This window comes from Netta rufina (genome assembly GCF_964035555.1).
Source record: "Netta rufina genome assembly, chromosome: Z".
In the NCBI taxonomy this organism is placed as follows: Eukaryota; Metazoa; Chordata; class Aves; order Anseriformes; family Anatidae; genus Netta; species Netta rufina.
In genome coordinates this window covers 14,120,620-14,132,771 of record NC_140126.1, presented here as the reverse complement: position 1 = coordinate 14,132,771, position 12,152 = coordinate 14,120,620, and the positions used below count along the sequence as shown (strand labels likewise).

The 12,152-nt window shown below is 40.2% G+C and overlaps 1 protein-coding gene across 1 annotated transcript in view; it reads right to left on the bottom strand.

Annotated features, from left to right (window-relative positions):
• Window positions 1–12,152, bottom strand: part of ITGA2 (integrin subunit alpha 2) — a 69,871-nt gene that overhangs the window by 32,940 nt on the left and 24,779 nt on the right. Inside the window, exons 3-8 of the mRNA XM_084304962.1 lie at window positions 8,302–8,411; window positions 7,059–7,150; window positions 3,163–3,277; window positions 2,729–2,856; window positions 1,409–1,557; window positions 188–338 (exon numbers count right to left, since the gene is read on the bottom strand). Coding sequence (XP_084161088.1) covers window positions 188–338; window positions 1,409–1,557; window positions 2,729–2,856; window positions 3,163–3,277; window positions 7,059–7,150; window positions 8,302–8,411 — 745 coding nt within the window. The remainder of the gene's footprint in view (window positions 1–187; window positions 339–1,408; window positions 1,558–2,728; window positions 2,857–3,162; window positions 3,278–7,058; window positions 7,151–8,301; window positions 8,412–12,152) is intronic.

Here is a 12,152-nt window from a genome sequence, read left to right as displayed (position 1 = left end):
TCTGCCAGTTAAAGAGGACTTACATTTCACTAGTTCATAAAGATGAATTTCACCTAGTTGCAGTCTCAGCACTGTAATAATGTGTGCATTATATACAGTTTATACATAGAATATGCACCTTCATATATAAACAATGAAATGATCTTTCTAAAACTGCCTTAGTATACATAATTATAGGATTACTTACAGCAATGCCAAATCTGGTTATATTGTCTTCATTACATTTACCTATCACAGTTTTCAAATTGGAGCCATCATGTGATTCACCATCTGTCACAACAACCATTACTTTGGTAGCTGTAGGGCGTCCTCCTGATTCAGGTGAGAAGGCATACTGTCTGTTATAAAATATTGTATTTAGCAGATGTAATTTATAACGTATGGAATTCTGTATACATCTTTTAATGAATACATCTATGGCTAACTTAGAACAAAGTGCATCTGTAATGCAATTAGAAGTTTTAATTATGTTCCTGACAGTTTTTTCTCAAAGAACCATCCAAAATGTAATCTAGCAAGTAGAAAACAAACAAAACAAGTACAACTAGATGTTATTTATGATAGAAATGTATGCTCTACGTTTTGTGCACACATAAAATACAAACTTTTTATTTAGAAAAGGTGATTTTATTTTTGTCAGAACTATCAGTGTTTTGTAACGTCAGAGTACTCGGAAACTGGCTACACTAATTTCAAACAAAAGGTATGGAATATTAAGAATAGGTTCCTCAATACTGCTACAAATTTGGACTCCACCAAATTGATACTTCCCCTAAATAAAATTTCCAAGGCCATTTCATTCCACAGCTGCTTAGGCCTAGAGTCCTGTTCTCAATCCAACTGCAAAGCAGTACCTTCCAATTGAGGCCCTGATTTGTATATGCATTCAGAGTCATGGCATATAATTTTAAGTTTTTCCTGTTTTTCATGCTGCTAGTACAATAGTGACAAACTGACACCAGACAAGGAATTATTTTTCCTTGCAGCTAACCTGACCTTCAAACACAAATGTTACCAAATCCACTAAATCTCTGGATAATTTTTACTACTCTCAATGATTTTGTACCTCTCCTAAAGTTTTGTCCATGATGTTTGATGCACTCTCATAGTTAGATATCTGAGACAGGCCAAACAAGTCTGTTGGGTAGCAGAAATACGTCAGTGTAGAGCTTAACCCAAAGGTTAAGGACTTGCATTTCAGCAAGTTGATTATACATATCCCTGTCCTTTTCTGCTCAGGGCACTGTACACGAAGCTGATGTACATTTATTTATGTGTACCTATTTACAAATGTACCTCCTCAGAGGCTCCAAGCACTTGCACTCCCGTGGGGGAATGAAATTCACGATGTGCTCTTTACCTTGAGAGATAAGTTATGATAGCACCAGTAATCATCAGTGTGTTTTACCTTGCATTGTCAATGGCTTTGAAAGTATTAGTCAGATCTCCTCCCTTCTGGGATGTTCTCTCCATTGCTTTAACAACCTCATCCTTTGTTTGATATGTATTCAAGTTGAACACCACCCGGGGATCATTAGCATACTGAATTAAACCCACCTACAAAATGAAGAAATTATGTTAGATTGTCATGCATTACAATCACTTTAATGGAATAGTGATGCTTAATTATTTGTCAGGCTGGAGTAAAGGATCTGCAGATACATACCATTTTTCTTTCAAAACATTAAACCAATTAATATTTACACGTTCGGAAAGCTAAAAAAAAATTAAATACTTTTGCATCGTACATCATTTACTATGAACTACAATATGTTAATGCAAAGAATCTGAAATAATAGGCATTAAATGTTTGCTTGGTTACTTCTGAAAGAGCTTATGAACAGCAGTAATACAGTGAGCTGTGGGATAAATAAGAAAATAGCAAAAATTCTACAAGCTGATAGCACCTAATCCTGATCTCTTCTAAGAAAGTCCTAAAGGTTAGTTACTTGACAGTACTGCTAACCCTATTTATTTTTAAAACAGATGAATGCTATAGAAATATGCTAAAATGTACATGTAGCATGATGAAAAAGAAAAAAAAAAAAAAAGAGGGAAGATGCTAAAGGTAAGGTTCAGAAAGGACTCATGACACTGAGCAGGAAGGCTAGCTTTTAAGCACCTCACTTCCAAAGTCGCCCAATGAAGAAGGCAGCCTTTGGGAGAGAGATTTCCAGTGCCTCAGTCTTTGTTTCCAGAACTGTTTATGGAAAATGGACAACTGCAAAGACAGAAAATGTTTAAAAACAGGAAACAAAAATTTCCTTACCATCATCAAATTAAAAGGTAAAAAGAACTCGAAGATCAGACAGTAACCAAGCAGGAAAAACTATATTTTAAAGATATAGAAGTTGGACAGTAAAATTGATATGAAAATCCCATAAAAGAAACTGTTCTACTTTTACCACATTCCCACAGACTGCATTTTAATTATTCTGACATCTAATATATGAAAGACATCTGACACTTTAGAGTCAGATATTAGGTATAACCTAGACTCCTATTTTAGTTGGTCTACATTTTAAATCAAATTACTAGTGCCTTTTGGAATAGATTAGCTGTGAGATTGAAAAAAACTCCCAATACTGAAACATAAAGGACAACTGCATAATCTATGGCCTTGGGGGAGTTACTGTAATTATGCTAAATTGAATTTAGCTTCCTTTATAATTGTCAGACTTTGCTAATAAAATCCATTGTTCCCTCCCCAAAGCTGTCTTTGACTTACCTGGGTTTTGTTAAGGCCTATATCTAAGCCTTGTACAAATTTCTTCAAAAATGCCCGCACAGCATCCCAGGGATAAATACTGTTTGACTCATCACAAACCACCACAATATCTATGACAGAAGAACACTCTAAAAAATAAAAATAAAAATAAATAATAAATAAATAAAAATAAATAAAAAGTGGACATTAAATGCACTTATTGAGACTTTCACTCTCAATATATTTACAAGTGTTTGGCTAAATCCAGAGGAGCATATTTAGATCTCACACAGACCACACAGAAGGGGCTTTGCTTTGCTTTTTCATGTATATATCTTCTTTTAAAATCCCAAATTAAATGGTCCTCAACACAATGTATCTTGATTTTGATATATATATATATATATATATTTTTTTTTTTTTTAATTGAATCTGTTTTGCATATATTGCCTTACTTTGAACAGCAGGAGAAAAGCTTCTTAGGATCTGGAAACTTGGACTGATTTCAGAACACACTCCTGTAGCATAGTATTGCCTTCCACACTGCTGTGCCCACAAGGGACCACAAGTCTTTAAAAATAACAACAAAAAGAAACTATAAGAACAACACATATTTGTCTGACTATATCCATTTACATAAACAAAATAAGTGGGACAACAGGAATATAGGATAAGATGAACCCTGTTGGGATATCAGGCCAAGTCCCTTGCTATCACCATGGCAGCATCAGATAACCCTTCATACACTTTTTCATAAAAAGGATTCTATTTGTGGTCATTCTAATGCCTCCTTCTGCAAACATCTTCCTACAGACTATGCACAGCTATAACTTCTAGGAGTATGACTCAGTGTGCAAGGAATCTGTGCTGCTTTCATCTACCTGCTTTACAAACTGTTGGTTTAAAACTAGGTTTGGTATTTCCACATTGTGGAGAAGTACTTCCACTAAACCAGGAGGTGGCATCATATCCACGAGCATCTGCATAGCTCCAAACATGCAGAGATGTGCTTTTATTGCAGTGTATTCTAGTACCATGAACAGTGTGACAGCACAGAAGAGCCTTGTGATCAGTGCACACATTAATTTGGAAAGACTTGTTCTCAAGGGAAATGCACTTTGCCAAAATATTTGCATGTTAAACTTCGTCAGCTCCAGTGAGGATGCATAATATACACAATCCTACTTAGCTGCTGACTGTAGCTAAAAAGATACATTTGACCCTTGTTTTCTAAGAAAATAATCTTTGTTCTTCGAGGAAAATGGTCTCTGTATTAAGGAAAGTCTTCAGCTGGTTGTGTAAAAGCAAGAACTCTAATATTGGAAGGATTTTTACAGAAGTACCTAGATAAAAACTCAAATATCAAGACAGTATTTTGTCAGCAGGATATTTGAGGGAATTTTTAAATTATTATGATTTTAAAGAAAATTGTGTAAGAAACTCTAGGAGAAAACACTTAACTTGTGTTCAATACTTCCAAAGGAAATATTAGCTTCAATACAAATACTTTCTGGCTGACCTATCAAGTCAATCAAAGTCAGAAGAGTCAATAAAACAGAAAATGCACCATGTCTATTTAGGAAGAGAAGAGAGAGTGATAGCCTCATGTCAAGAATACTGGAAAAAAATAAAAAAGAAATTAAAGGCAGAAGTAAATGGAAAATTACCTAAATGACACAGGTTTACCAGCAGTAGTTGGCATCAAACTGTCCTAATACAATTGATAAGATGGCAATTTTTTCTAGACAAAAGAAAGGACATATATCTATGGGGAAACATTCTAGTGATCTAGCATAGTTATGGTCAGAAATACATGTTTACAGTCAAAGATGTAAGTCACACCATTAATACAGGTTCCAGTTCTGATATTAAGAATTGATTGATGAACTTGAGAAGTGGAATATTTGAAAGAGGTATAGACTTGCCCTTAAAGTCTGATCTTATGAAATATGGACATAAACCAGGAGCTCATTGGATAGAAGAGACCAAGGAGCAGAAGAATCAGGCACTGGCTGATTACAGAGTGACCAGCATGCAAAGCAAATATGGCCTGAAGGTACGCAACAAGAAGTACTTGTAGTTGAGACAGAGAAGTACTAAATACACTTACAAAACAGTATCCAGGAAAGATTCATATGGAATACAGCATAAATCTGGTCAGTCGTATTTGAGACAGGTATGTTTTAAAAAGTTCATTTTAGCCAAAAAAACAAACAAACCACAAACAAAAAAAAAAACATCATTGTCCAGCAAAGAGAAGGATATAAGAGAATGTTGTGTTAAATACACGTTAGGCTAGGTGTACACCAGCCAAGCAGCCCTGGGTAACTCCTCAGAAGGAGCACATACTGACACCACAGGCTGGTAGCCCCAGAGGGAAGGAGCACAGGAAGCTGGGATGGGGAAGCCCAGAGCTTCCCATGCCTCATCACAGAGCCTAGCTGCCACATACAGCATCTCAGACACTGGCACCAACTTGCAATTAAAAGCAAAGACAGTCTCTGCTTGCTGTCCAATTCCAGTCACACCTAAGTCACAGGGTTTTTGAAATTCATGGAGGCTGAGTCATGGATAAGCAACTGCCTCCAATACTCATTTCTCCTTCTGTCAAAAAGAACTCCCTTCACCAAAATGGCAAACTGTTCACATCTTAGACCTCAACTTTTGTCGTTGATGTTGTTTGTTTTGTTACTTACTTCATGCAATTTAGACATTAGTCATTCAATACCATATGGATCAGGAAATTATTTCTAAGTGAAAGAAGTTCAAGTATTATTTGAAAATGCAAATTTTTCTGCTTGAGATGTTTTAAACTGCTTCAATCACTGATACTGATTAAAGTGGTTATGTGAGGGATGGTGTTAATAGTAATTAAAGGTATTATTCAAGATACAGAATAACATTTTTAATAAATATCTTCTCAGGCCAGAAATAAAGAGAACTGTTGCTGTATTTTCAATTTAGGATTAACCTTACTAACGCTAAGAAAACTGCTGGAATAAGGTCTATTTTTAAGTACTTCAGCGAAGTTGGTTATGTGGTAGTGAAGATAAACTATTTAAAAATTTTATGACTACTATGAACATGAAACAGAAAGACACCAAGATTAAAGTATGTTTCAAAGCTCTTTTTTTTTCAGTATTTTATTGTTTCGCTTAATTACTGCATACACTTGCAGTGTGTACACCTGTCCTGGTTGCAGTTAGGGCAGAGGTAATATTCTTCCTACTATCTGGTAGGGTGCTATGCTTTGGATTAGGATGAGAAGAGTGCTGATAACATGCTTATATTTAAATTGTTGAAGAGCAGTGCTTACACCAAGCCAATGAGGTTTCAGCATCTCACTCTGTCCTGCTGACAGGCAGGCTGGGGGTGCAGCAAGAGCTGGGAGGGGACAGACCCAGGACAGCTGACCCACACTAACCAAAGGGATATTCTGTACCATATGGGGTCATGCTAAACATGGTGGCTGTTAGGGTGGCTGGCCGGGGTGGGAGGGCCGGACTGCTCAGGGTTAGGCTGAGCGGGTGGTGAGCAATTGCATCGTGCATTACTTGTTTCGTACACATAATTATTCTTAGTATTATTATCATCATTATTGTTATTATTATTATTATTTTTCTTCTTAATAAATTGTCTTTATCTCAACTCACAGGTTTCACTTTCCCATTTCTCTCTCCCATCCCAGAGAGGGAGGATGAGGGTGAGCTGCTGGCCACAACAACATCATAACCATCTACACTCTAGGCTTATGGTTAAAAGCGTAAGATAGCATATTAAATTGACTTTAACTTCCTTTCAGTTATTAAATCTGTTTTATAGGCTCCAAGGAGTTGCTTGCAGGATATACACCCAGAAAATGCATCCTTCTCCAGCTCACTAACCAAATAAATCATATTGCTAAAGCAAAAGGCAGATCCATGGGAATGGAAATCCTGACATCTCAGGAGAACTGTCACTGTGCAAGGGCAAGGGGCTTGGAGGAGAGATCTCATACTATCTTCTGAAAGCACAACCAGAGACAGAAAAGACTTCCTTACAGATATTGAGGGTGGAAATATTCCTGCCTATGTTGTCTGACCTAAATTACAGAAACATTAATTATATGTTTGGTGGCTTTCTTCCACGGGGTATTTGGATAAATGCAGAAGGAGACGATTTATAAGTTTCCTGATTTCAGATCTTAGAGAGTGATAGTGGGTGGGATGGAGTATTTTAAAATATATATATTAATTTATGCTGAATAATAAAACACATTTAGTTTGGACTTGATTAAAAAGCGTAAAGAATTCTAGTTTATTCGTTGTCCTCATGAATTTATGTATCTATTGAATATGTTCTCAATACACACCAAAAATCCTCCTGTTTTTGAGTTCTGGATCAGAGTCAAGCCAAGGTTCATGTCTTCCTTTATCTCAGTCACATTTGGAATATTTATTAAAGCTGAAATAAAAACAGGAAATATAATAGCAAAAATAATAGATTCAGAAGCAATTTAGTAAATTAGAATTCCTTTTCTAAATCTTGATTTCTCAGAATCTAAGATGACTCTTCCAAATACCTGTATAAAATGTTGAGACAAAAGAAATGAAATCCAATCTCCATTGAAAATTTGCTAACCATTTATTGTAGACACTAATTAAGCAGGGCCATTTAGAGTACCTGCCCTTACGAGATATGAAGGAAAAAGAGAAGATGAAACTTCCTTCCAATTCAGTTATGTTTGGCTCGCTCAGTAGCTGTAGATGAGCAACTGCTGTTACTTCTCAGGACACCAGGCTTCTCTGATCCAGCATCACACTTCAGACAAAAATACGAAAGGAACAGTGGAGGACAGAAATGCTCTGCACCACAAATAAACATGAAGTACACATCTAAACATACTGTTATACTGTATTTTCACTGTATCCAGAAGGGAATCCCATTTTATACTTAGTCTGTAAACATACAGAAGCGGAAAAGGCTTCATATATGTATTGACAAAGTACAATTTAAAATGATAATTTAACAAGGATCAAGTTTTAAGTAAATATCTTACAAATGTTACTAGTACTAACATTAATAATAGGGCTGCTACAAATGACTAAGAATATAGGACAGTTTATAAAGGCAAAACAAAAAGAGTTCCATAAAAGATATAGTGCATAATAATAATAAAAACAATAACAATAATAGTACAGTTGTACAATAAGCTGATGTCAGAAATCAAATTGACCTTTTGAATATGTGCCTTAAATGACAGAAAGGCAAAATAAAAAATCATGTAAATATCCATATCATAGGGGCAGCTGTAAAAATACATGTAAGTGCTTACCCATAGTTAATTTTAGAACTCAAATACAGCTAAGTAAAAAAAGGACAACAGAGAAAGAAGATCTTTTTTATTCTTCAAGGATCCTAAGATCAAGGAATGCTGACCTTGTCAGTGAAAATGAAATTCCTTTGAAGAAACATTCATGCATACCTTGCTGACACCTACTTTTGCTATTGGTCTTGCTAGTTTCCCATTGTTATTTTATGAGATAGATTGGCCTACTATAATAATGAGGAAAATCTGAACAATCTCAGGGGATACATTATTTATTATGACTTACCTTCTAAATTCAATTTGTTACACGTGGTTTTGGGGGTACCAACAGGACATGCATAGATATCTCCAGTTCTGTTAGCTGGATAGCCACTCCAGGGTGAACCAACCAATAACCTAAAATAACAGGAGTGTCATTAGGTCTTTAGCGGTACAGGAAAAGCCCAACAGCATTAATGCAAAGCAAACTGAAGGCAGCAGATAAAGAGGCTTTTACCAGATATAGAATGTAAGGTTTTCAAGAGTTTTCTTCAGAGCTGTTCAGAAGCTGAGCTTTACATACATGTTAATACTGTGTTCACAACAGGCAGCTTTGCTAGAGAAGCCTCTGGGGAGTAGACCTCAAACATGTATACTGTTATTACTGTGAGATTGTGTCATGGTGTCAGATGAAACACAGCACAAATATTTATACTGATCACACAAATTTAGAAATATATGGGTTATGGATTGAGAGACAAAAAATGTTGTTCTCCTGTCAGGTAACAGTCAACTGCTTCCTTTTAAGTTTTTTTTTTTTTTTTTTTTTTTTTTTTGTTTTGTTTTTAATTGATAAGAAATTTTTCCTACTGGTTCTGCTCAGCAACAGTAAGGTTCTTTTATCTGAGATTGAAAGCTACCACTCCTTGACAACACTGAGTAAGAAAGAAAATACCTCAGGTGATAACAGACTGCTGCATGAAGTACTTAATCCTGAACAAGAAATTTAAGACTTTGATAATTTATGCCTATAGAATCACAGAATCACAGAATTTCTAGGTTGGAAGAGACCTCAAGATCATCGAGTCCAACCTCTGACCTAACGCTAGCAGTCCCCACTAAACCAAATCCCTAAACTCTACATCTAAACGTCTTTTGAAGACTTCCAGGGATGGTGACTCCACCACTTACCTGGGCAGCCTGTCCCAATGCCTCACAACCCTTTCAGTAAAGAAATTCTTCCTAACATCTAACCTAAAACTCCCCTGGCTCAACTTAAGCCCATTCCCCCTCGTCCTGTCACCAGGCACGTGGGAGAACAGGCCAACCCCCACCTCGCTACAGCCTCCCTTGAGGTACCTATAGAGAGCGATAAGGTCGCCCCTGAGCCTCCTCTTCTCCAGGCTGAACAAGCCCAGCTCCCTCAGCCGTTCCTCGTAGGACTTGTTCTCCAGGCACCTCACCAGCTTTGTTGCCCTTCTCTGCACCCGCTCAAGCACCTCAATGTCCTTCTTGTAGTGAGGGGCCCAAAACTGAACACAGTACTCGAGGTGCGGCCTCACCAGAGCCGAGTACAGGGGGATGATCACCTCCCTAGCCCTGCTGGTCACACTGTTCCTGATACAAGCCAGGATGCCGTTGGCCTTCTTGGCCACCTGAGCACACTGCTGGCTCATATTCAGCCGACTATCCACCATCACTCCCAGGTCCTTCTCTGCCTGGCAGCTCTTCAACCATTCCTCTCCCAGCCTGTAGCTCTGCTTGGGGTTATTGCGCCCCAGGTGCAGGACCCGGCACTTGGCCTTGTTGAACTTCATGCAGTTGACCTCAGCCAATCGGTACAGCCTATCCAGATCCTCCTGCAGAGCTTTCCTACTCTCAAGCAGATCGACACACACACCTAACTTGGTGTCATCTGCAAACTTACTGAGGGTGCACTCAATGCCCTCGTCCAGATCATCAATGAAGATATTAAAGAGGACTGGCCCCAGCACCGAGCCCTGGGGGACGCCACTAGTGACTGGCCTCCAACTGGACTTGGCTCCATTCACCACGACTCTTCGTGCCCGGCTATCCAGCCAGTTTTTAACCCAATGAAGCGTGCACCAGTCCAAGCCAAGAGCAGTCAGTTTCTTGAGGAGAATGCTGTGGGAGACGGTGTCAAAAGCCTTGCTGAAGTCAAGGTAGACCACATCCACAGCCTCATCCACCCAGCGCGTCACTTTGTCATAGAAGGAGATCAGGTTCGTCAAGCAGGATCTGCCTTTCATAAACCCATGCTGACTGGGCCTGATCGCCTGCTTGCCCTGCAAGTGCTGCGTGATGACTCTCAGGAGGATCTGCTCCATGAGCTTTCCTGGCACTGAGGTCAAACTGACAGGCCTGTAGTTTCCCGGGTCTGCCATCCGGCCCTTCTTGTAGATGGGCGTCACATTTGCTAGCCGCCAGTCGATTGGGACCTCCCCCGATCGCCAGGACTGTTGATAAATGATGGACAGTGGCTTGGCCAGCTCCTCTGACAGTTCTCTCAGTACCCTTGGGTGGATCCCATCCGGCCCCATCGACTTGTGCACATCCAAGCGCCGCAGCAGGTCACCAACCAGTTCTTCATGGATAGTGAGGGCCACATCCTGCTCCCCATCCCCTTCCACCAGCTCAGGGTACTGGGTATCCAGAGAACAACCGGTATTGCCGCTAAAGACTGAGGCAAAGAAGGCATTGAGCACCTCCGCCTTTTCCTCACCTCTGGTAACTAAGTTTCCCCCCGCATTCAGTAAAGGATGGAGATTCTCCTTAGTCCTCCTTTTTGTGTTGATGTATTTATAGAAACGTTTTCTGTTATCTTTAACAGCATTAGCCAGATTGAGCTCCAGATGAGCTTTGGCCTTCTTAATTTTGTCCCTGCACAGCCTCGCTACATCCTTATAGTCCTCCCTAGTGGCCTGCCCACTTTTCCAAAGCTTATAAACCCTCTTTTTTCTCCTAAGATCAAGCCACAATTCTCTGTTGAGCCAGGCTGGTCTTCTTCCCCGCCAGCTCATCTTTGGGCACTTGGGGACAGACCGTTCCTGCGCCATTAAGATTTCCCTCTTGAAGAGCGCCCAGCCTTCCTGGACCCCTCTGCCCTTCAGAACCGCCTCCCAGGGGACTCCACCAACTAGTGTCCCGAGCAGCTCAAAGTCAGCCCTCCGAAAGTCCAATACAGCAGTTTTACTGGTCCCCTTCCTGGCCTCGCCAAGAATAGTGAACTCCACCATTTTGTGGTCACTCTGCCCAAGACAGCTTCCGACCACCACATCTCCCACCAGTCCTTCTCTGTTTGTGAAGAGAAGGTCTAGTGGGGCACCACCCCTGGTAGGTTCACTAACCAGCTGCGTCAGGAAGCTATCTTCCACGCTCTCCAGAAGCCTCCTAGACTGCTTTCTCAGGGCTGTGTTGTGCTTCCAGGACATGTCAGGGAAGTTGAAGTCCCCCATGAGTACAAGAGCTGACGATTTCACAACTTCTGTCAGCTGCCTGTAGAACTCCTCATCCGTCTCCTCATCCTGGTTCGGCGGTCTATAGCAGACCCCGACCAGGACACTAGCCTTGTTGTCCCTGCCGATCCTAACCCAAAGGGACTCGACCTTGTCATTCCCAGCCTCGAGTTCTACAACCTCGAAAGACTCTCTAATATAGAGAGCCACACCACCACCCCTTCTGTGCTGCCTGTCCCTTCTAAAGAGCTTATACCAGGCATTGCAGTACTCCAGTTATGAGACTGGTCCCACCACGTCTCCATGATGGCAACCAAGTCGTAGCCTGCCTGCCGCACGATGGCTTCCAGCTCCTCCTGTTTGTTACCCATGCTGCGTGCATTGGTGTAGATGCACTTCAGCTGGGCCATTGCCTTATCCTCCAGCCTTGCCATTGTTCCCCCCTGCACAGCCCCAACAATCCTAGCTTCAGCCCCATCCCCCTTCCTACCTAGTTTAAAGCCCTCTCAATGAGCCCTGCCAGCTCCTGGCCCAGGATCCTTTTTCCCCTAAAAGATAGGGACCCGTCTGCGGCCATCAGGCCAGGTGCTGAGTAAAGTGCCCCATGATCAAAAAACCCAAGATTTCCGCGTTGGCACCAGCCCCAGAGCCACGTGTTTATAATATGAAGTGATTCACTTTC